We start from the raw sequence: 23159 nt of genomic DNA on the forward strand, positions 1-23159 counted from the left end.
TAGAATTTTGCAAGACCATTGGCTTCTTCACTGCAAATACCTTTTTCAACAACATAAATGGTAACTACACACATAGACCTAGCCAGATGTAATAAACATGAATCAAACCACCTACATGTGTGGAAAGAGACTATGGAAAAGCTCAGTATCATCAGTCAGAACAAGGCCAGTGTCTGATTGTGAAAAAGACCATCGATTGCTCATATGCAAGTTCAAATTGTAACCAAAAAAAATTAGAAGTCCATAAGAGCCGAAGTATGGCCTTGAGTATATTCCACTTGAATTTAGAGGCCATCTGAAGAATATATTTGATGCATTGAACACTGACTGAAGACCAGACGAGTTGTGGAATGACATCAAGGACATCATACATGAAGAACGAAAGAGATCATTAAGAAGACAGGAAAAAAAGAAAAGACTAAAATAGATGGTTAGAAGAGACTCTGAAGCTTGCTCTTGAATGCAGAGTAGCTAAAGCGAAAGGAATAAAGGATGAAGTAAAAGAGTTGAACAGAAGATTTCAAAGGGCATCTCAAGAAGACAAAGTCAAGTATTATAATGACATGTGCAGAATCCTGGAGTTAGAAAACCAAAAGGGAAGAACATGCTTGTCATTTCTCAAGTCGAAAGAACTGAAGAAAAAAATTCAAGCCTTGAGTTGCAATACTGAAGGATTCTACAAAGAAAATATTAAATGATGCAGGAAGCATCAAAAGAAGATGGAATGAATATACAGAGTCACTATACCAAAAAGAACTGACCAACATTCAACCGTTTCAGGAGGTAGCATATCATCAGGAACTGATGGTACTAAAGGAAGAGGTCCAAGCTGCACTGGAGTCACTGGTGAAAAACAAGGCTCCAGGAATTGAGTGAATACCAATTGAGATATTTCAACAAATGGATGCAGTGCTGAAGTGCTCACTTGCCTATACCAAGAAATTTGGAAGACAGCTACCTGGCCAACCGACTGGAAGAGATCCGTATTATATCTATTCCCAAGAAAGGCAATCCCCCCGAATGTGGAAATTATTGACCAACATCATTAATATCACAAAGTTTTGCTGAAGATCATTCAAAAGTAGTTATAGCAGTATGTTGGCAGGGAAATTCCAGAAATTCAAGCCAAAATCAGAAGAGGGCATGGAACCAGGGATATTATTGCTGATATCAGATGGATCCTGGTTGAAAGCAGAGAATACCAGAAAAATGTTAACCTGAGTTTTATTGACTATCCAAAGGCATTGGACTGTGTGGATCATAACAAATTATAGATAACATTGCTAATAATGGGAATTCCAGAACACTTAACTGTGCTCTTGAGAAGCCTGCACCTAGATCAAGAGGCAGTCATTCCAACAGAACAAGGGGATACTGTGTGGTTTAAATTCAGGAAAGTTATGTGTCAGGCTTGTATTCTTTCACCATGTATATTCGATCAGTATGCTGAACAAATAATCTGAGAAGCTGGACTATACCAAGAAGAATGGAACATCGGGATTGGAGGAAGGCTTATTAACAACCTGCCTTATGCAGATGACGCAATCTTGCTTGCTGAAAGTGAAGAACACTTGAAGCACTTGCTGATGAAGATTAAAGACCACAGCCTTTAGTATTGATTACACTTCAACATAAAGAAAACCGAAATCCTCACAACTGGACAAATAAACAACATCATGATAAACAGAGAAAAGTTTAAAGTTGTCAAGGATTTCATTTTATTTGAATCTACAATCAACACTCATGGAACTAGCCGTCAAGAAATCAAATGACACATTGTATTGGGCAAATCTGCTGCAAAAGATCTGTTTAAAGTGATAAAAGGCAAAAATATCACCTTGAAGACAGGTGTGTCTGACCCAAGCCATGGTGTTTTCAATCACCTTATGTGGATGGGAAAGTGGACAATGAATGAGGAAGACTGAAGAACAATTGACACCTTTGAATTACGGTGTTGGTGGAGAATATTGTATATAACATGGACTGCCAAAAGAATGAACAAATCTTTCTTCTAAGAAGTAAAACCAGAATGCTCCTTAGAAGCAAGGATGGGGAGACTATTTCTCACGTACTTTGGAAATGTCATCAGGAGGGATCAATCTCTGTAAAAGGACATCATGCCTGGTAAAGTGGAGGGTCAGCAAAAAAGAAGAAGACTCTCAGTGAGGTTTATTGATACAGTGCCTGTAACAATGGGCTCAAGGATAACAACAATTGTGAGAATAGTGCAGAACCCGGCAGTGTATTGTTCTGTTGCATATAGGGTTGCTAGGAGTCGGAATAGCCAGGACAGAGCCTCTTTGTCCTTTGTTCATTTTCAGTAATCTCATAGGCCTTATAATCCAAAAAACCCATTGTCATCGAGTCGATTCTGACTCATAAGCGACCCTATAGGACAGAGTAGAACTGCCCAACAGAGTTTCCAAGGAGCACCTGTTGGACTCGAACTGCTGACCTCTTGGTTAGCAGCCGTAGCACTTAACCACTATGCCACCAGGGTTTCCATATGCCTTAGAGGCTCTAAATCTTGAACTCACATTAGCTGTCTTACTTGGTTCCTCTGATAGAACTTTCTCCTTAAATCCATTCTTTTTGTCTTCCCTTTAAATTTGTGATCTGGTTTATCTCTGTTTTTCTAGTTATATTGCCTGGTATCTAGGCAACAAGTCCCCTTGGTTGCACAGTACATAATAGCCAGGTGCCAGTCTTGCCCTTATCTGGGGATATGACTCCTAATTGTTTCACATGTGTGGAGGCCAGCTGTATATACCACCCTAGTCACCCCTGGCTCCCAAGTTTTAGTCTGGGAGAAAGAGCAAGGTATATCCTGGTCATCCAGTATAAGATATCAGAGTTTTCAGATCCAAGAATGGAGAGGTATGACAAGAACAATTTTTAATATTGCTCTGTGGAATATATTTGATTGAAGAGGGTGTTGCCATACAAAATAACTGATATCATATGTTCAAAAATTTTATTTTGCATGTATTCTCATGTATTTTATTATGAAAATGTTTATTGCAAAAATTATGAAAAATTTCAAACACAAAATTTACAAATGAATAAAACTGTGTAACTCAAATATGTATCAGGATATATAAATTTCCATTAACCTAGGCATTTTGCTTATGCTGCTTTCCAGATAATCTCCGCCCCATCAAATCTCACAGCCAACTGCTATTCTGATTTTTTTTTCCCCACCATGGCTTAGTTTTGCCTGTTTTAAAACTTAATATAAATGAAAGTATGTAGAATTTACTCCTTTATATATGGCTTCTTTACTCAGCAAAATATTTTTGGGAATTATCAATGCTGTTGTGAGTATCAGTAGTTCATGCTTTTTTTTTATCACTGAGGAATATTTTAATCTGTATTAGCAAACCACAGTTCATTTTTTTGACTGATGGATACTTGCATATTATACACAAAACTGCTGTGAACATTATAGCAGAAGTTTTTTTGTGAACATATTATTTTTCTTGGAAAAATAGGAATGAAATTGTTGGGACATATGATAAGTGTAAGGAACCCCAGTGGTGCAGTGGTTAAGCACTTGGCTGCTAAACAAAAGGCCAGTGATTTGAACTCACCAGCTGCTCTGTGGAATAAAGATGGGGCTGTCTGCTTCTGTAAAGATTATAGCCTTGAAAACCCCATAGGGCAGTTCTACTCTGTTCTATTGGGTCTCTATGAGTCAGAATTAACTCAATCCCTAATGGGTATAATAAGTGTAAGGGGCCCTGGTTCTGCAAATGGTTAAGCAGCTTAAGACCAAAAAACCAAATCTGCTGATGTTCAATCGATTCTGACTCATAGCGACCCTATAGGACAGTGTGGAATGGCCGGTGTATTTGAACTGCCAAACTTTTGGTTAGCAGCCTTAGCTCTCAACCACTGCACCTCTGCTAACAAAAAGGCTGGTGGTTCGAACCTACGCAGCAGATCAATGGGAGAAAGATCTGGTGATCTGCTTCCATAAAAATTATAGCTAAGAAAATCCTATGCATCAGTTCTACTCTGTCACATGGGGTGGCTATAGCTGAAAATGACTCAATGGTACCAAACGACAACACAGCAAGTGTCTTAGTTATCTAATGCTTCAATAACAGAAATGCCATAAGTGGATGTCTTTAATAAACACAGATTTATTGTTTCACAGGATAAAAGTCCAAATTTAGGGCATCAGCTCCAGGGGAATGCTTTCTCTCTCTGTAGGCTTAGGGGGAAGCTGCTTGTCATCAATTTTCCCTGGTACGGGAGCTGCTCAGTGGAAAGACTCCAAGTCCAAAGAACTCATTCTGTTCCCGGGGCTTCTTTCTTAGTGCAAAATTTCCCTCTCCTCTCTGCTGGCTTCTCTCTTTTACACCTCAAAAGAGATGGACTTAATATATAACCTAATCTTGTAGACTGAGTCTTGCCTTATTAGCATAAATGCCTATAATTCTGCCTCATTAACATCATAGAGGTTAGGACTTACAACACATAGAATAATCACAGCTGATTACAAAATGGTGGACCACCACACAATACTGGGAATCATGGCCTAGCCAAATTGATACACATTTTGTGGAGACCCAATCCAAACCATAACAATAACCCCGTATTACATTTTATAATAAACAGCCAGAATCTACTGCAATAGGGCAAATGTTGTGAACATAATATTCACAAATAGGGTTTCTGTTTTATACAGGGGAGAATTAACAAGACAAAAAAAAAAAAAACCAGGGTGGGGAAATGGAATGAAAGCGTACCATAATTGGATAGTAAGTCAAGGAACTTTATGCTAATGATAGTCTATTTTTACAATGGGCTCTTAATGAGGGGTTGTATGCTGGCTCAGGTTGAGCAGGGGCCAAAGTTCAGGGACCTGGAGAAAGGAGAGATGCTTAGCCAAAGTTTGGTTACCAAGCATCTTGTTCCAACTGGCCCATGGGACAAGCTGTTCAGCTAATCATTTATGAAGCAAAGAATGGAAATATGGGAGTATGTCTAGCCTTGTCATAAGTAAAGAAGGTGCACTCTTGAGTTGTATTTAAGTCATATGGTAAAGGATGTTTGGCAGTTTTCCAGAACATGAAAGTGCGTTGGGGGTGGGAGGGTTAACCATGGCTATTTTCCAGGATCAAAGGGATCACCTAAAATTCAATACTGTCAAGGACATTTCCATTCTCTGTTAAATACATGGCCCTCCTCATGCATGAAAAGTTAACTTGGGGACACTAGTTTAGTCTCCAAACTTCTTAATGTCTTTGAAAATAAGAAGTGAGAACACAGGAAACAAGTAATATTTTATTAAATTTATCTTAAAAATAACCTCTGACAGGAGGGCATTGTTAGTATTGGTAAGTTTTGTGTGACTAAAGAATTAAAAGCCACATTAAAATGCAGTGGACCTTGGTAATGGTAAAACTATATTACGTTTTAGTACACTGATATGCAGGAATATCAAAGTTTATGACATAACCCATAGCATACACAGCCGAGGTGCTACTGTTAAAATGCTTTATCCACCGTGGGCACCAAAATTTTGCTGGCAATTTTAACCTGGGAATCTACACAGCCTTCTATTACAAATTATTGTTCCTGCTGCAGTAGTGGATTCTTCTTACTCTAACTGGGGAAAAGTTTCCTGTGAATTTTCTGAATGCCTATGGTAATTTTCCTGACACAATACATCTTTAAACAAAATAATATTGTATCATTAATTGGCTTTAACTAAGTTTCGAATTATCTGCCTTTCTGTCTAAGAAAATGCATACTATCTCCAGTTTATTTTTATTTAATCCTGATGATACACATTATTTCACTTTCCTACTTTCAGAGTTTCAAAGTTCTGTAGCTGAGCTTCTGCACACCAACCACATTCCATAAATAGCTGAATATGGCAAGCCCCACTGTAATGCTAAATTAAAAACAGCATGTAAAAAAATCCTGTGGCATCTTAATAACACAAGAAAATAATGAGAAAAAACTACTTTGGAGAATCAGTAAATAAAAAAAGAAGGCTTTGATTAAAAAAGATGGACTTTCTAAAGACAATCCAGGGATAAAATGGAATGGATTTCTCAATATCTCAGTACACTGAGTTCCTTTCCTTGGAGATGTTCAAAAGAAGAAGGACACCTTATTGGAAATGAATTATAGACAGAATGGAAGATCACAGAGAATTAGTTGCACTCTATTTATGGATTCTCACAAGTCTGAATGGCTGCGATTACATAAATATCTATTTATCAGAACACAAACTACTGAATTCAGAATCGTGATGTTTAGCCCACGGTCAGCAATGTCAGAGTTGCGCTCGCAGAAAAAGATTGGGTCAGGCTGATGTCAGTTTGGTCCATAATTATCTGACTTATTCTGACACTCTAGCTATGACACAAAAGATGATGCTAACCATTTATCTTGCTTGTATACTGGGAAAAAAAGAGCAACACAAAGCCTTACATATGATTATATATTATTCACACAATAATCACACATTATCATATTTGATGTCTGTACTAATTCAGTCAAACCATTACTGGATAATCAAATCTCCAATTCAGCCTTTGCTTTCTGAGGTAATTTTGATACTCCATAACTTTCTCATGGCATTTTTCACTTCTGCATTCCTTAATGTATAGATAAGTGGGTTGAGAAAGGGTGTTCCAATGGTATAAAATACTGCCACCATCTTGTCCATGGAGAAAGTGGTTTGTGGATGTATATATATGAATATACACGGAACAAAGAATAAGACAACTACAATGATGTGGGAGGTGCAAGTGGAAAGGGCTTTTTTCCTCCCTTCTGCACTGTGGTTTCGCAAAGAATACAAGATGACAATATATGAGATCATCAGAATGAAGAAACTGATTGAGCAAGTGGCCCCACTATTGAACACTACCAGTAGGTTACTAACATAAGTGTCCATGCAAGCAAGTTTTAAAAAGGGCTGCAAATCACAGCAATAATGATCAATTAAATTGTTTCCACAGAAGGGCAATTTCCAGACCAGGACATTCTGAATAATAGAATGTATTAAAGCAGCTATCCAGGCAAGAATGATCAAGATAATGCAGACCTCTGGTCTCATGATGGTCGGATAATGCAAGGGATTACAGATGGCCAAATAGTGATCAACAGCCATGAGGACGAGGACAAAGATCTCCATGGGTCCAAATAAATGCATTGCAAAGACTTGTGTCATACACTCATTACAGGATATGACTTTCTCTGCAGAGAGAGCATCTACAATTAGCCAAGGGGCTGTGGAAGTTGAAAAGCAGGTATCAGCAAAGGACAAATGAAATAGCAAGATGTACACGGGACTCCCAAGAGACCGGCTGAACTTGATGGTCACAATAATGAGCAAATTCCCCACCACAGTTCCAATGTAGAAAATGAAGATTATAAACACCATTTTCTGCCTCAGAGGATCCTGTGTCAATCCTAACAGTATGAACTCAGTTACACTCTTATTTTGCTGCATTGTTTCAATAGATGTGGGGAAAGTAGAGGTTAGAAATAGTTTATCTGAAAGGAAAAAAGCAATAATTTTATAAAACTAATACTGCATTTGAAGCTTGAATACCTAAGCTGGATCACGAAACTTGCACTTATGAATGGGTAACCATTTATTTTTCTGTATGATTTTTCCTGAATATAAATAAAATAGAATTCATAATACTTAATCTAGTTCCCTGATTGCATGTGACTGTGTAATAGGAAAATAATGAAAAAATAAAGAAGTCTTCAGGCACAATACACTTTAATGCTGGGGATTTGATAAAAGTGAATAATTTCCTGAGTTGAATGTATTTCTTCACTTTTTAATCAGGGACCTGCCAATATTATAGGGAATGTGCTGAAAAAATGGAGAAAATTTTTGCATAAAAATTTCAGAAATCAATTTGTAGTAAGGAACATGTAAATAAATAATAAGCCCATTGCCACCAAGTCAGTTCTGACTCAAAGCAATCCTATAGGACAGAGTAGACCTGCCCCATAGAGTTTCCAAGGAGTGCGGTTAGCAGCTACAGAACTTAACCACTATGTCACTAGGGCTTCCAAATAAATAATAGACAAAAAATTAAAATAACTTAAACAATAAAAGAGACCCTGTACTTAACAAAAGAACTAAAGAAATTAAAAGATGCCCATACACAATTAAATCCATCACCATTAAAACTGCAATTTGATATCATTTTCACCTATCAGATAGCAATGTGACCTTTTTGATAAACGTTTGTTAATGTATATACAGTGCATGCAAAGGTGTGGAAAACCATCAGTCTCACACATTTTTGGTAGGAGTTAAAGTGGGTGCAATCTCTTAAGGGGTGATCCCCCATAGAGAGGATATTACAAGTGCACATCCACATCAGCCAGTAATTTTGTTATTCTGCAGATATACTTACTCACACGCACAAAGAAAACCACTGGGTCACTTTCCATGGTAGCAAAAGATGGGAAACAATTTAAATGTTCATCAGAACTTAATAAACCAGAGTTGGCCCTTTTACACAATCATAGTTTAAAGAAAAAAAGGACGAGTATGTATGTAACGGTCTTTAAAATGTATTGCAGAATGAAAAATAGGGAATATAAACGTATGCTTAGACTGTAATATTTCCATTAAAATCAGGATAATTTATATCACACATACATAGGCTTATACAAATAAATTGTGCTGAGAAGAGTACCAAGGACAATCATAATATCTAGAATATCTAGAATGCAGGAGAGGGAACCTGCATTCTAGGCATCAGAGATGGAGAGAGATCTACTTTTAGAGATGTGTCCTTTGGAAATCATAAAAACATTCTGTAATCATGTGTTGCATTAAAAAATAAAGATTTAAAAAATCTTACCTAAGGAGATGATCTGATTAACTTATTTGCATTTGCATGTTACTGAGCCCTCAGATGGCCTTCATACTTATGCAGGAGGCACCACAATATTCTAGGGCTACACTGGATTCCAGGAACTTGAGTAAACAATGAGTCAGCTACAGAGGCAGTTCTGAAACTCAGTGCTCTTTAACTACATGATACCTCACCACACTGCCATGCAACTGCAGGCTCTTAGTCTTGGATGTTTTCCAGAGGTACTGTTAGTCAAACTCTTAACCACAGAAATGAAAAAGTGTTTGTAATGTCTATCAACTAATTATGATATCTTGATCTATCTAATCTATCATCTATCTGTCTATCTATCTGTCTACCTACCTACCTACCTACAGACAGGCTTACACACATAAGGCACATAATTGGTATCCATTAGAATGATATACAATACGAGTGACACGCTAGAACTAAGCAACATAAGGAGAGGGATTTTTGTCTTCTCACTGCTGAATTTCAGGAAATAAAAAAAAGAAGGTGTTTAATAAATATATATGTATACAAGGAATGAAAGAATTAAGGAGGAGTTTCCATAGGTAAAATTCTATAATGTCTCATACTAGTCTACACTTGGTTGCCACTGAGGAGATACGAAGCCTGGAGCCTACTCTAACCACAGCAAAATAAATGTTGGTGGCGTAGTAGTTAAGTGCTACAGCTGCTAACCAGTGTCCGCAGTTCAAATCCGCCAGGCACTCCTGGGAAACTCTATAGGGCAATTCCACTCTGTCCTGTACAGTCGCTATGAGTTGGAATCGACTCGATGGCACTGGGTTTAGTTTTGGTTTTGAAGCATTTCTGGAACACTCAAAATATAATATTTCTATTTGCTATCTTCCTCATCCTCATCTATCAAAACCATTTACCTTGTAGTGCTCGAATACCATACACATATTTTATTTCTGCCTTCTCACTTTAGATTGTAAATCCCTCATAGAAAAGTCTCTAAACTATCCTTCCACAATTGACTTCTATGTGTTACTGCAGTCACAACAAACAGATGGATTTTCTTAAAATACTAAAGACATCTATGTTACTATCAAATAAAAATGTTACCAGATTTTACACAGAGTTGAAAATGCTCAGCTACTTTCTTTTCTTCCCAGGATAATTTAGAAGTCTCATGCTTTTTAGAAAAAAAAAAAGCTTCTAAAATTATCTTAGATCTCAAAAGGATGCTTAGGTTCCCATCTATTAGAAGGCAATCTGAGTTGCTGATAGTTTCATTCCACACACTTGGAAATCTAACCTCACACAAGATTTTGACTGGGAGATGCTTGCCTTTTGCCTTCCCTAGAGGGGCATTTAGCGTGAATGGTGCAAAATATAGAAGTCTGGGGAAAATCATTCCCTAAGTGTCCATTTCCTCCTAATTAAGAAACTTGAGCCAGGTGTGATACAGAGCTTTTCCTCAATTTGTCTTCTTAGATTATGGGGAAAAATGTAACCTATTTTTGAAATTAAAGGTGCAAGTTTTGGTCATAAATGACACTTTTTTACTAGAGAAAGGAAAGTGGTCATCTATTACCCAGATCTCTGTAATAACATTCTTTGATAAAAAGAATCAGGACTTCTCAGAAAATGGCTGCTGATTATAGGACTGGGACAAGGAACGTACAAGAGGAATTGAGGCATCTTGCAGCGCCAGAGAGGAAGAAAGTACTCAAGCACGCATTTGCCCGTGTGAGTGCACGCGGGCGCACGTGCGCGCGCACACACACACACACAAACCCATGCAAACACACACGAAGAATGGTGAGGATATGCCAAATGAACACAGGATACAATTGAAAGAGCTCCCATTGATCAAAACTTTAAAAATGTGATCAACAAAATACAACAGTACTAGACTATACATCAAAGTATAAAATAAATATCTATTAGTCCATACTGAGATATATATATATATATATATATATATATATATATAAATACACATAACTGAATACACAACTGAATGGGGAGAAAAAACTAATTTAATTTCCTGTACATAAGAATTCCAAATGATTTGTGCAGATATGACAACCTTAAAGAAATAGAGCATAGCTTTCTAACTTTTATGTGTGGACGGCAAAGTGGCTTCCTTCCAAAGAGTACAATATGGAAATAAGACCAGCAGTACATCAGCCACCTTGATTAAACAAGGGGCCGTGCCAAGCGGCTGAGCATGTCTTCTTCAGTAACACAGAGTTAACTCCCAGTGTGGAAGCTATTCCTTTATTAGGCAAAACAGGAACTAACCTATCCTTTTAGAGTATCTCCTTATTTAGGTATACTTCTTCTGTCTCAGTTAAAGAAAACAAGAGACTGGGGTCTCCAGTCCAGTTAATACCAGTCTTGGATCAGCTCAGGCAGTCTTGAACTGTGCAATACTAATGACATTGCCCCTCAAACGGCTTATTGACGTCAGAGGCCAAAAACATACCCAGTCTACACTCTGGACATGGGCAAAATGCCATCTTTGAGCCCCCCCTTTCAGGCTGAATAGGCATAGCATACTGGACCACCCCAAAAATGCCCTCTCACGTCAAACCAATCAGCAAGCTGGCCCCAGCCTGGGGTGCTCCTGGGGACCCCGGACCCAATTTACTTTATCCACATAAACCCCTTGGGCTATTGTTTTGGGAGACACCTTGGCGACCCGAGTCCCGGTGTTCTCCTTTACTTGGCCAACTAAATAAAGCTTCTTCTTTCACTTTCATCCACTCCATGAGTCTTCACAGCCACGCCAAGCAGATCTTGGAGTGTCAGGTTATAAAAAAAAAAAAATAGAAAGGGGAAAAAGAATAAGTTTACTGTAGAGAAATCTGACAGACATTGCCTCAGACAGTGATCAAATTTAACATCATCAGTGATAAGTCATATTGATATTATGTAATCTTGATGTGATGAAAATGACATTTTACATCTGTGGTCTTCATTCAAGGAATTCAAAACCCTAGTTTGTTGTTGTTAGGTGCTGTCTGGTTGGTTCCAACTCATAGCAACCCCACGCACAACAGAACAAAACACTGTCCAATCCTGCGCCATCCTCACAATTGTTGCTATATTTGAGCCCACTGTAGCAGCCACTGTGTCAATCCATCTCATTGAGGGTCTTCCTCTTTTTTGCTCACCCTCTACTCTACCAAGCATGATGTCCTTCTCCAGGGACTGATACCCCTGATAACTTTCAAAGTAAGTGAAATATAGTCTCGCCATCCTTGCTTCTAAGGAGCATTCTGGTTGCACTTCCTCCAAGACAGATTTGTTCTCTCTTTTGGCAGTCCATGGTATTTTCAATATTCTTCGCCAATGCCACAATTCAAAGGTGTCAATTCTTCTCAGGTCTTCCTTATTCTTTATCTAGCTTTTGCATGCATATAAGGTGATTGAAAACACTATGGCTTAGGTCAGTCACACCTGAGTCCTCAAGGTGAAATCTTTGCTTTTCAACACTTTAAAGAGGTCTTTTGCAGCCACATTCCCAATGCAATGCACCTTTTGATTTCTCGACTGCTGCTTCCGTGGGAGTTGATCGTGGATCCAAATAAAAATGAAATCCTTGACAACATCAATCTTTTCTCCATTTATCATGATCTTGCTTACTAGTCCAGTTGTGAGGATTTTTCTTTTCTTTACGTTGAGGTGCAAGCCATACTGAAGACTGTGGTCTTTGATCTTCATTTGTAAGTGCTTCAAGTCCTTTTCACTTTCAGCAAGCAAGGTTGTGTTATCTGCACATTGCAGGTTGTTAATGAGTCTTCCTGCAATCCTGATGCCCTGTTCTTCTTTTTATACTCCAGCTTCTCAGGTTATTTGCTCAGCATACAGATTGAATAGCTATGGTGAAATTATACAACCCTGACACCCACATTTCTTGACTTTAAACCATGTAGTATCCCCTAGTTGTGTTTGAATGACTGCCTCTTGATTCTTGTACAGATTCTTCATGAGCACAATTAAGTGTTCCAGAATTCCCATTCTCTGCAATGTTATCCACGATTTGTTATGACCCACACATAGATTAGTTTTGCCTGTCCTAGAGCTTAATATAAATGAAAGTATGTAGAATTTACTATTTTATGTATGGATTCTGTATTCAGCAAAATATTTTTGTGATGAGGCGGGGCCAAGATGGCAGAGAAATCAGACACTTCCTGTGGTCCCTCTTACAATAAAGACCCCCAAAAAACAAGTAACTCAAATATATATGACAATCTAGGAGCCTTGAACATCAAAGACAAAGTTGAGAAATCAGATTGAGCAGAAAGGGGAGGGAGAAATGGTTCAGAAGCATCAAGGAATTACCAAAGCTGACCTGGCTGGCATCAGCACCCCATAGGTTGGGTTGGCTGGCATGAGCTGTGAGATAAGCTGTGGTGCTTGGGATATGTTTTCCACATTGGGAGAGACCAGTGGTGGAGAGTCTGATTCAAACTCCACAACCATCAAAAAAGAGTGGTGTTCAATTGTCTATCAAGCATTCAACCTACAGCAAGGATCAAAAAAAAAAAAAAATTGGAACATACCTCTCTACCATTCCCTGCTGTACTCTGGGTCCTGGTCAGCTTCACTGATTGCTGAGCTCCCTGGGCCTCAAATAGGACTTATCGAGTGTCCCGAGCCATTTTCCTAGCTTTGGAGATGGAACAAATTAACAAACAGGAAAAAAAGAATCTGCCAACTCCCCTAAGCCAGAAACTTGGGGCAGGCACGGCCCCTTTGCCTAGGCTCAGGCTTAAGGGGTCCATGGACTTTGAATGCTTTTCACCCCTGCATAGACTAGTGTGGGCCAATTACAACAGTGTAAGGCCTCATTAGAACAGTTTAATAGGGTATATACCTGAAGCCTATCTTCATCTGTATCTGCTATAAAAGGGTGAGGCAGGTTTGTGACATTTGACCCCACCTTGCCCATTAAGCAGGGTCCTCACCTACCCACATCAGCAGCCTGAGTGGTGGTGACTCCACCTACTCCAACAAGCCACCCATGACAGGGGTTCAAGAATAAGTGGTGACTCTCAATCCTTACAACCAACAGCATTGGGTTACCATATCCTGACTGCAAAGTCCACCTACCTACACAACCTATGGAACAGGGACACGCTTTCCACAGAGGCACTCAGGGGCAGCAGTCACCCACTGACTTGACAACTGCATGACCCCCTATTGCACCCAGATATCTATGCCTAATCCAATCACTCCAGCCAGTGTAAAATCATAGGTGAGAGCCTGCATCACACATGTGGTGACAACCTGGACAACTGAGCTGAATCCACCCAAGAACAGTAAACAGGCTACTGGAATCTCATACCTAGTAACAGCTTCAGCCATTTGGAGACAGATGTGAGAGCTTCAAATTTGCCAATAATAAAACTAGCTCACAGAACCAGCCTCTTTGGGCACATCAAAACAAAACAAAACAAGAAGCTAGGACACAGTAAGCAAACATAAAACATATAATTATTATAACTTATTGATGGCTCAGAGAAAACAGTCAACATCGAATCACAGAAAGAGGCAGACCATGATGGCTTCAGAAAGCCACCAACACAAAGAATCCAGAAACTTCCCAGATGAAGATAGTTTCTTGGAATTACCAAAGGTACAATTCAAGAGACTAATATACAGAACTCCTCAAGAGATTAGGACGAAGATCAGACAAAACTCAGAATAAGCCAAGGAGCACAAACAAAGCGACAGAAGAACTTAAGATTAGAGAAGAGCATAATGACAAATTTAACAGGCTATAAGAATCTGTAGAGAGACAGGAAACAGAAATTCAAAAGACTGACAAGAGAATGTCAGAATTAGACAACTCAATAGAACGTTATAAGAACAGAATTGAGCCGATGGAAGTCAGAAGTAGTGAGACTGCACTTGACAGAAATTTATTTAAAGAAAAATCAGATAAAAGAATTTAACATAAATGAACGAACCCTAAGAGTGATGTGGAACTCTATTAAGAGGAATAATCTATGAGTGGAGTACTAGAACAGTGGGAAATAACAGAGAATACAGAGAGAATTGTTGAAGTTTTCTTGGCAGAAACATTCCCTGATACTGTGAAAGATTAGAACATATCTATCAAATAATCTCATGGAAACCCACGCAAGGTAGATCCCAAAAGAAAGTCACCATGACATATTACAATCAAACCTGCCAACACCAAAAATAAAGGGAGAATTTTAAGAGCAGCTCGGGATAAATGAAAAGTCAACTACAAAGGAGCATCAATAAGACAAAGCTCTGACTACTCAGCAGGAACCATGCAAGCAAGAAGACAATGGGGAGACATACATAAAGCCTTGAAGGAAAAAAAAATTCCCAGCCAAGAATTATATATCCAGCAAAATTGTCTCTCAAATATGATGGCAAAATTGGTGCATTTCCAGATAAACAGAAGTTAAGGGAATTTGTAAAAAACAAACCCAAGTGATAAGAAATAGAAAAGGAAATCCTCCAATTAGAAAATCAATAACATCAAAGAACAACCCAAGACTTGAACACAGTGAAGAGCAACCAGATATCAACTGATATTGGGAAGTCACAAAAATGAATCAAAGCTAAAACACTGAAAATAGGCAAGCAGTGAAATCAATATGTAAAAGCTGACAACATTAAAAAAAAAAGAGGAACTAAAAAGTGTGACCATAGATCTTTCATATGGAGTGGAAGTCAAGGAGATATCGAAATATGAAAGATTGATTTAAACTTAGAAAAGCAGGGATAAATATTAAGGTAACAACAAAGGATAGGAACAATCCTACACATCAAAATAAATAAATAAAATAAAACAAGAAAAATATAAAGACTCAGTATAAAAAAGCAACAACAATGAAAAAGACAAAAAGAAAATGCATAAAGAAAAATGAGTCTGCACAGAAAATTAAGTGGAACAAAGAAACTGTCAGCAACACACAAAAAAAGACATGAAAATGACAGCACTAAACTCATACCTACCAATAGTTATGCTGAATGTAAATGAAATAAATGCACCAAAAAAGAGACAGATCATGGCAGAAAGGATTAAAAAACACTATCCGTCTATACATTGCCTACAACAGACACGCCTTAGACTTAAAGACACAAACAAACTAAAACTCAAAGATAGAAAAAATATATCATGCAAACAACAATCATAAAAGAGGAGGAGTGGCAATATTAACCTATGACAAAATAGACTTTAAAGTAAGATCCACCACAAAAGTTAAGTAAGGACACTATATTATGATTAAAGGGTCAATAAACCAGGAAGACATAACCATAATAAATATTTATGCACTAAATAACAGGGCTCCAAAATAAAGAAAACAAACTCCAACAGCGTTGAAAAAAGAGACAGTTCTACAATAACAGTAGAAGACTTCAACATACCACTTTTTGGTGAAAGACAGTACATCCAGCAAGAAGCTCGATGAAGACACGGAACATCTAAATGCCACAATCAATCAACTTGGCCTCATAGACATATATAGAATGCTTCACTCAACAGCAGCCAAGTATACTTTCTTTTCCAATGCACATGGAACATTCTTCAGAATAGATCACATATTAGGCCATGACGCAAGCCTTAACAGAGTACAGAGCACTGAAATATTACAAAATATTTTTTCTGACCATAAAGCCATAGAAGTAGAAATCCATAACAGAAAAAGCAAAGAAAGAAAAAAAAAAAAAAAACACAAGGAAAATGAACAACACCTTGCTCAAAAACTACTTGCTTATAGAAGAAATTAAGGACTACGGACAAAATAAAGAAATTCACAGAATCAAATGAGAATGAAAACACATCCTTCAAGAACCTTTGGGACACATCAAAAGCAGTGCTCAGAGGTCAATTTATAACAATAAATGCACACGTCCAAAAAGAAGAAAGAGCCAAAACCAAAACATTATCCCTACAACTCAAACAGAAAGAGAGCAAGAAAAGAAGCCCTCAGGCACCAGAAGAAGGCAAATAATAAAAATTAGAGCAGAACTAAATGAAAAGCTGAATAGAAAAACGATTGGAAGAGTTAAGAAGATCAAAACATGGTTCCTTGAAAAGATCAACAAAATCAATAAACCATCTGCCAAACTGACAAAAGAAAAACAGGAGACCAATAAGAAATGAGATTGGTGGTATCACAACAGATCCAACTAAAATTAAAAGAATCAAAACAATACCGTGAAAAATTGTATTCTAACAAATTTGAAAACCTAGAGGAAGTGAACAAATTTCTAGAAACACACCACTTACCTAAACTAACACAAACAGAGGTAGAACAACTAAATAAACCTATGAAATGAAAAGGTAATTAAAAAACTCCCAATAATAGGAAAAAAAAAAAAAGCCCTGGCTCTGACAGCTTCACTGGAGAATTCTACCTAACTTTCAGGGAAGAGTTAACACTACTACTACTAAAGGTATTTCAGGGCATAGAAAAGGATGGAATACTCTCAAACTCATTCTATGAAGCCAGCATAACCCTCATACTAAAACCAGATAAAGACAGCACAAAAAAAATTACAGACCAATATTCCTCATGAACATAGACACAAATATCCTCAACAAAATTCTAGCCAACAGAATTCAAAAAAATAATTCACCATGACCAAGTGGGATTCATGCCAGGTATGTAGGGATGGTACAACATTAAAAAAATAAATAAATAAAAGGGTAATCCACCACATAAATACAACAAGACAGGAACAACATGATCAATTGATGCAGAAAAGGCATTTGACAAAGTCCAACACTCATTCGTGATAAAAACTCCAAGCAAAATAAGAATAGAAGGGAAATATCTCAACAGAATAAACAGCATCTATACAAAGCCAACAGCCAGTATCACCCTAAATGGAGTCTGAAAGCATTCCCCTTAAGAAAGGAAATCAGACAATGATGCCCTTTATTACCACTCTTGTTCAACCTTGTGCTGTAGGTCCTAGTCAGAGCAATTAGGCTAGAAAAAGAAATAAAGGGCATCCAAATTAATAAGGAAGAAGTAAAAGTATCCCTGTTTGCAGATGTTATGATCTTATGCACAGAAAGCCCCAAAGAATCCACAAGAAAACTACACAAACTAATAGAGTTCAACAAATTATTAAGACACAAGATAAACATACAAAAATCAGCTGGATTCCTCTACACCAACAAAGATGACATAGAAGAGGAAATCACCAAATCAATACCATTTACAGGAGCCCCCAAGAAGATAAAATACTTAGGAATAAATCTAACCAGAGACGTAAAAGACCTATACAAAGCAAACTACAAGACACTACTGCAAGAAACTGAAAGAGACCTACATAAGTGAAAAATGTACCTTGCTCATGAATAGGAAGACTCAAACTTATGAAAATGTCAGTTCTACCAAAATTGATCTACAGATACAATGCAATCCTGATCGAAATTCCAAAGGCATTTTTTAATGAGATAGAGAAAGAAATCACCAACTTCATATGGAAAGGAAAGAGTCTCTGGATAAGTAAAGCATTACTGAAGAAGAACAAGATGGAAAGTCTCACACTACCGGATTTTAAAAACTTTTATACTGCCAGGGTAGTTAAAAAGTCTGGTACTGGTACAACAACAGATACATAGATCAATGGAACAGATCTGAGAATCCACATGTAAATCCATCCACCTCTGAGCACCTGATATTTGACAAAGGCGCAAAGTCCACTGAATGGGGAAAAGACAGTCTCTTTAACAAATGGTGCTGGCATAACTGGATATCCATCTGCAAAAAAAGGAAACAAGACCCATACCTCACACCGTGTACAAAAACTAACCCAAAATGGATCAAAGGCCTAAATAAAAAATACAAACCAATAAAGATCATGGAAGAAAAAAACAGGAACAATGTTAGTAGTCCTAATACATGGAACGTTGTTGCTGTTAGGTGCCATTGAGTCGGTTCCGACTCTTAGCGACCCTATGTACAACAGAACAAAACACTGCCGGGTCCTGGGCCATCCTTTACAATCGTTGTTATGCTTGAGCTCATTGTTGCAGCCACTGTGTCAATCCACCTCGTTGAGGGTTTTTCTCTTTTCCACTGACCCTGTACTCTGCCAAGCATGATGTCCTTCTCCAGGGACTGATCCCTCCTGACACCATGTCCAAAGCAGGTAAAACACAGTCTTGCCATCCTTGCTTCTCAGGAGCATTCTGGTTGTATATCTTCTAAGAGAGATTTGTTCGTTCTTTTGGGAGTATATTCACTATTCTTCACCAGCACCACAATTCAAAGGAGTCAACTCTTCTTCGGTCTTCCTTATTCTTTGTCCAGCTTTCACATGCATATGATGCGATTGAAAATACCATGGCTTGGGTCAGGTGCACCTTAGGGTTCAAGGTGACATCTTTGCTCTCCAACCCTTTAAAGAGGTCCTTTGCAGCAGATTTGCCCAATGCAATGCGTCTTTTGATTTCTTGACTGCTGCTTCCATGGCTGTTGATTGTGGATCCAAGTAAAACGAAATCCTTAACAACCTCAATCTTTTTTCCGTTTATCATGATGTTGCTCATTGGTCCAGCTGTGAGGATTTTTGTTTTCTTTCTGTTGAGGTGCAATCCATACTGAAGGCTGTGGTCTTTGATCTTCATTAGTAAGTGCTTCAAGTCCTTTTCACTTTCAGCAAGCAAGGTTGTGTCATCTATATAATGGAGGTTGTTAATGTCTCCTCCTCCAATCCTGATGCCCCATTCTTCTTTATATAGTCGAGCTTCCAGTATTATTTGCTCAGCATACAGATTGAATAGGTATCGTGAAGGAATACAACCCTGGCACACACTCCTTTCCTGACTTTAAACCAATTAGTATCCCCTTGTTCTGTCTGAACAACTGCCTCTTGATCTATGTAAAAGTTCCTCATGAACACAATTAAGTGTTCCACAATTTCCATTCTTCACAATGTTATCCATAATTTGTTGTGATTCACACAGTCGAATGCCTTTGCATAGTCAATAAAACACAGGTAAACATCCTCCTCGTATTCTCTGCTTTCAGCCAGGATCCATCTCACATCAGATATGATATCCCTGGCTCCACGTCCTCTTCTGAATTTCTGGCAGTTCCCTGTCAATATACTGCTGCAGCCCTTTTTGAATAATCTTCAGCAAAATTTTGCTTGAGTGTCATATTAATGCTCTTTTTCTGTAATTTCCACATTCGGTTGGATTACCTTCCTTGGGAATAGGCATAAATATGGATCTTTTCCAGTCAGTTGACCAGGAATCTGTCTTCCAGATTTCTTGGCATAGACAAGTGAGAACCTCCAGCGCTGTATCTGTTTGTTGAAACATCTCAATTGATATTCCATCAATTCCTGGAACCTTGTTTTTCACCAATGCCTTCAGAGCAGCTTGGACTTCTTCCTTCAGTACCATAGGTTCCTGATCATATGCCACCTCTTGAAATGGTTGAACATGAATTAATTCTTTTCGGTATAATGACCCTCTGTATTCCTTCCATCTTCTTTCGTGGGTCCTGCGCAGTTTAATATTTTCCCCATGGAATCCTTCACTATTGGAACTCGAGGCTTGAATTTTTTCTTCAGTTTTTTCAGCTTGAGAAACACTGAGCATGTTCTTCCCTTTTGGTTTTCATCTCCAGCTCTTTACACATGCCACCAATACATGGCATAAACAGAATAAAGAACATAACTATCAAGGCACAAACACCAGAGAAGAAACTAAATAACTGGGAAGTTCTAAAAATCAAATATTTATGCTCATCCAAAGACTTCACCGAAAGAGTAAAAAGACAACTTACAGGCTGGAAATAAAATTTCTAGCTATGACATCTTCGATCAGTATCTAATCTCTAAAATCAACAACATATTGCAAAACTTCAACCACCAAAAGACAGATAATCCAATTAAAATAATGGGCAAAGGATATGAACAGGCATTTCACCAAAGAAGACATTCAGGCAGATAACAGATACATGAGGAAATGCTCACGGTCATTAGTCACTAGAGAGATGCAAATCAAAACTACAACGAGGTGCCATCCCACCTCAACAAAGCTGGCGTTACTCCAAAAAACAGAAAACAATAAATGTTGGAGAGGTTGGGGAGAGACCGGAACACATACACACTGCTGGTGGGAATGTAAAATGGTACAACCACTTTGGAAATAGATTTGGCGCTTCCTTAAAAGTTAGAAATAGAAGTACCATAGGATCCAGCTATCTCACTCCTTGCAATATACCCTATAGAAATAAGAGCCATCTCACTAACAGATACATGCACACCCCTGTTCATTGCAGCACTGTTCTTTTTCTTTTTTTTTTTTTACAACAGCAAAAAGATGGAAACAACCTAGGGGCCCATCGATGAATGAATGGATAAAAAAAATTATGGTATATTCACACAATGGAATAATGTGCAATGATAAAGAACAGGGATGAATCTGTGAAACACCTCATAACATGGATGAATCTGGAAGGCATTACGAAGGGTGAAATTAGTCAGTTGCAAAAGGACAAATATTACATGAAACCACTAGTATAAGAATTCAAGGAAATGTTTAAAAAGAGTAGAAAACATCTGATGGTTACGAAGGTGGGGAGGGAGAGAGAGGTGTATTCACTACTTAGATTAAAAAAAACCCCAGTGCCATTGAGTCGATTCCGACTCATAGCAACCCTATAGGGACGCTATATGAATCGACTCGATGGCACTGGGTTTTTTTTTTTATCTAAGTAGTGAATACACCTCTCTCTCCCTCCCCACCTTCATTATCTTGGGTAAAGAGAAAGGCAACTCACGATACAGTGGAAGTCAGTACCACTGGACTAAATAAACCAAAAGCTAAGAAGTCTTCTGAACACCACCGAACAATTCGTGGGACAGTGTTATAGGGGTGAGGTCCAGGGACCATGCTTTCTGGGGATATAGGGGTCATGGGCATAGCAAAGTTTATTGAGAAAACGTTCTGCATCCCACTTCGGTGAGTGACATCTGGCATCTTAAAAGCTAGTGAGTGGCCATTTTAAATGCATCAATTGGTCCCAACCCACCTGGAGCAAAGGAGAATGAACACCAAAGACACAAAGAAAATATTAGCCAAAAAAACAAAACAGGCCCCGTAAATCAGAGACTCCATCAGCCGGAGGCCAGAAGAACTAGATGCTGCCTGGCTACCGCCAATGGCTGCCCTGACAGGGAACACAACATAGAGTCCCTGATGGAGCAGGAGAAGAGTGGGGTGCAGAGCTCAAATTCTAGAAAAAAGATCAGGCTTGGTGGTCTGACTGAGAATGGACGAATCCCAGAAGACATGGCTCCCAGACTCTCTTTAAGCCCAGAACTAAAACCATTTCCAGGGCCAACTCTTCAGACAAAGAATAGACTGGACTACAAGACATAAAATGATATTCGTTAAGAGTGTGCTTCATAGTTCAAGTAGATACGCAAGACAAAATGGGAAGCTCTTGTCCCAAAGGGGATAGAAGCTGCCTGAATGGATATGAGAAATCTGGGGTGGAAAGGAGGAATTTGTGGTCACATTATAGGGATGGCAGCTAGGGTCATCTAACAATGTGTGTATAAATTTTTGTATGAGAAACTAACTTGAGCTGTAAACTTTCGCCTAAAGCACAATAAAAAATATTTGTGTGTGTGTGTGTGAATTATCAATGCTGTAACAGTAATTCATTCTTTTTTATTACTGAGGAATATTTTAACTTAGAATATCACAGTTCACCCATTTTTATATTGATGGATGCCTGGGGATTATATACAAAGCTGCTCTGAACATTATAGTACAAGTCTTTTTGTGAACAAATTATTTTTCTTGGATAAATACTTGGGAATGGAATTGTTGGGACACATGAGAAGCGTAAGGAGTGCTGGTGGTGCAGTCGTTAAGCACTTGGCTGTTAAATGAAAGGTTGGTGATTCAAACTCGTCAGCCCCTCTGTGTAATAAAGATGTGGCTGTTGGCTTCTGTAAAGATTACAGCCTTGAAAACCCTATAGGGCAGTTCTACTCTGTTCTATAGGGTCTCTATAAGTTGGAATTGACTGGATGACAACAGGTATGATAAGTGTACAGAGCCCTGGTCATGTAAACGGTTAAGCAGCTTAAGGCCAAAAAACCAAACCCATTGATTTCCAATCAGTTCTGACTCATAGCGACCCTACAGGACAGTGTAGAATGGCTGGTATATTTGAACTGCCAAACTGTTGGTTGGCAGCCCTAGCTCTCAACCACTGTGCCCTCTGCTAACAAAGAAGGTGGTGGTTCGAACCTATGCAGCAGCTCCATGGGAGAAAGACCTGGCAGTCT

The 23159-nt window shown here is 38.4% G+C and overlaps 1 protein-coding gene across 1 annotated transcript; it reads right to left on the reverse strand.

Annotated features, from left to right (window-relative positions):
• Positions 1-6466: 6466 nt before the first annotated feature.
• Positions 6467-7701, reverse strand: LOC111749401 (olfactory receptor 4C11-like). Its single transcript, XM_023542751.2, has one exon. The coding sequence runs from the start codon at positions 7475-7477 to the stop codon at positions 6548-6550; it is 930 nt and encodes a 309-aa protein (XP_023398519.2). The 5' UTR covers positions 7478-7701; the 3' UTR covers positions 6467-6547.
• Positions 7702-23159: the final 15458 nt, after the last annotated feature.

Source organism: Loxodonta africana, chromosome 22 (assembly GCF_030014295.1).
Source record: "Loxodonta africana isolate mLoxAfr1 chromosome 22, mLoxAfr1.hap2, whole genome shotgun sequence".
NCBI lineage: Eukaryota > Metazoa > Chordata > Mammalia > Proboscidea > Elephantidae > Loxodonta > Loxodonta africana.

Bases quoted from the DNA above. Each gene is read 5' to 3' on its own strand.
- LOC111749401 (XM_023542751.2), bottom strand. From the start codon at position 7,477: ATGCAGCAAAATAAGAGTGTAACTGAGTTCATACTGTTAGGATTGACA.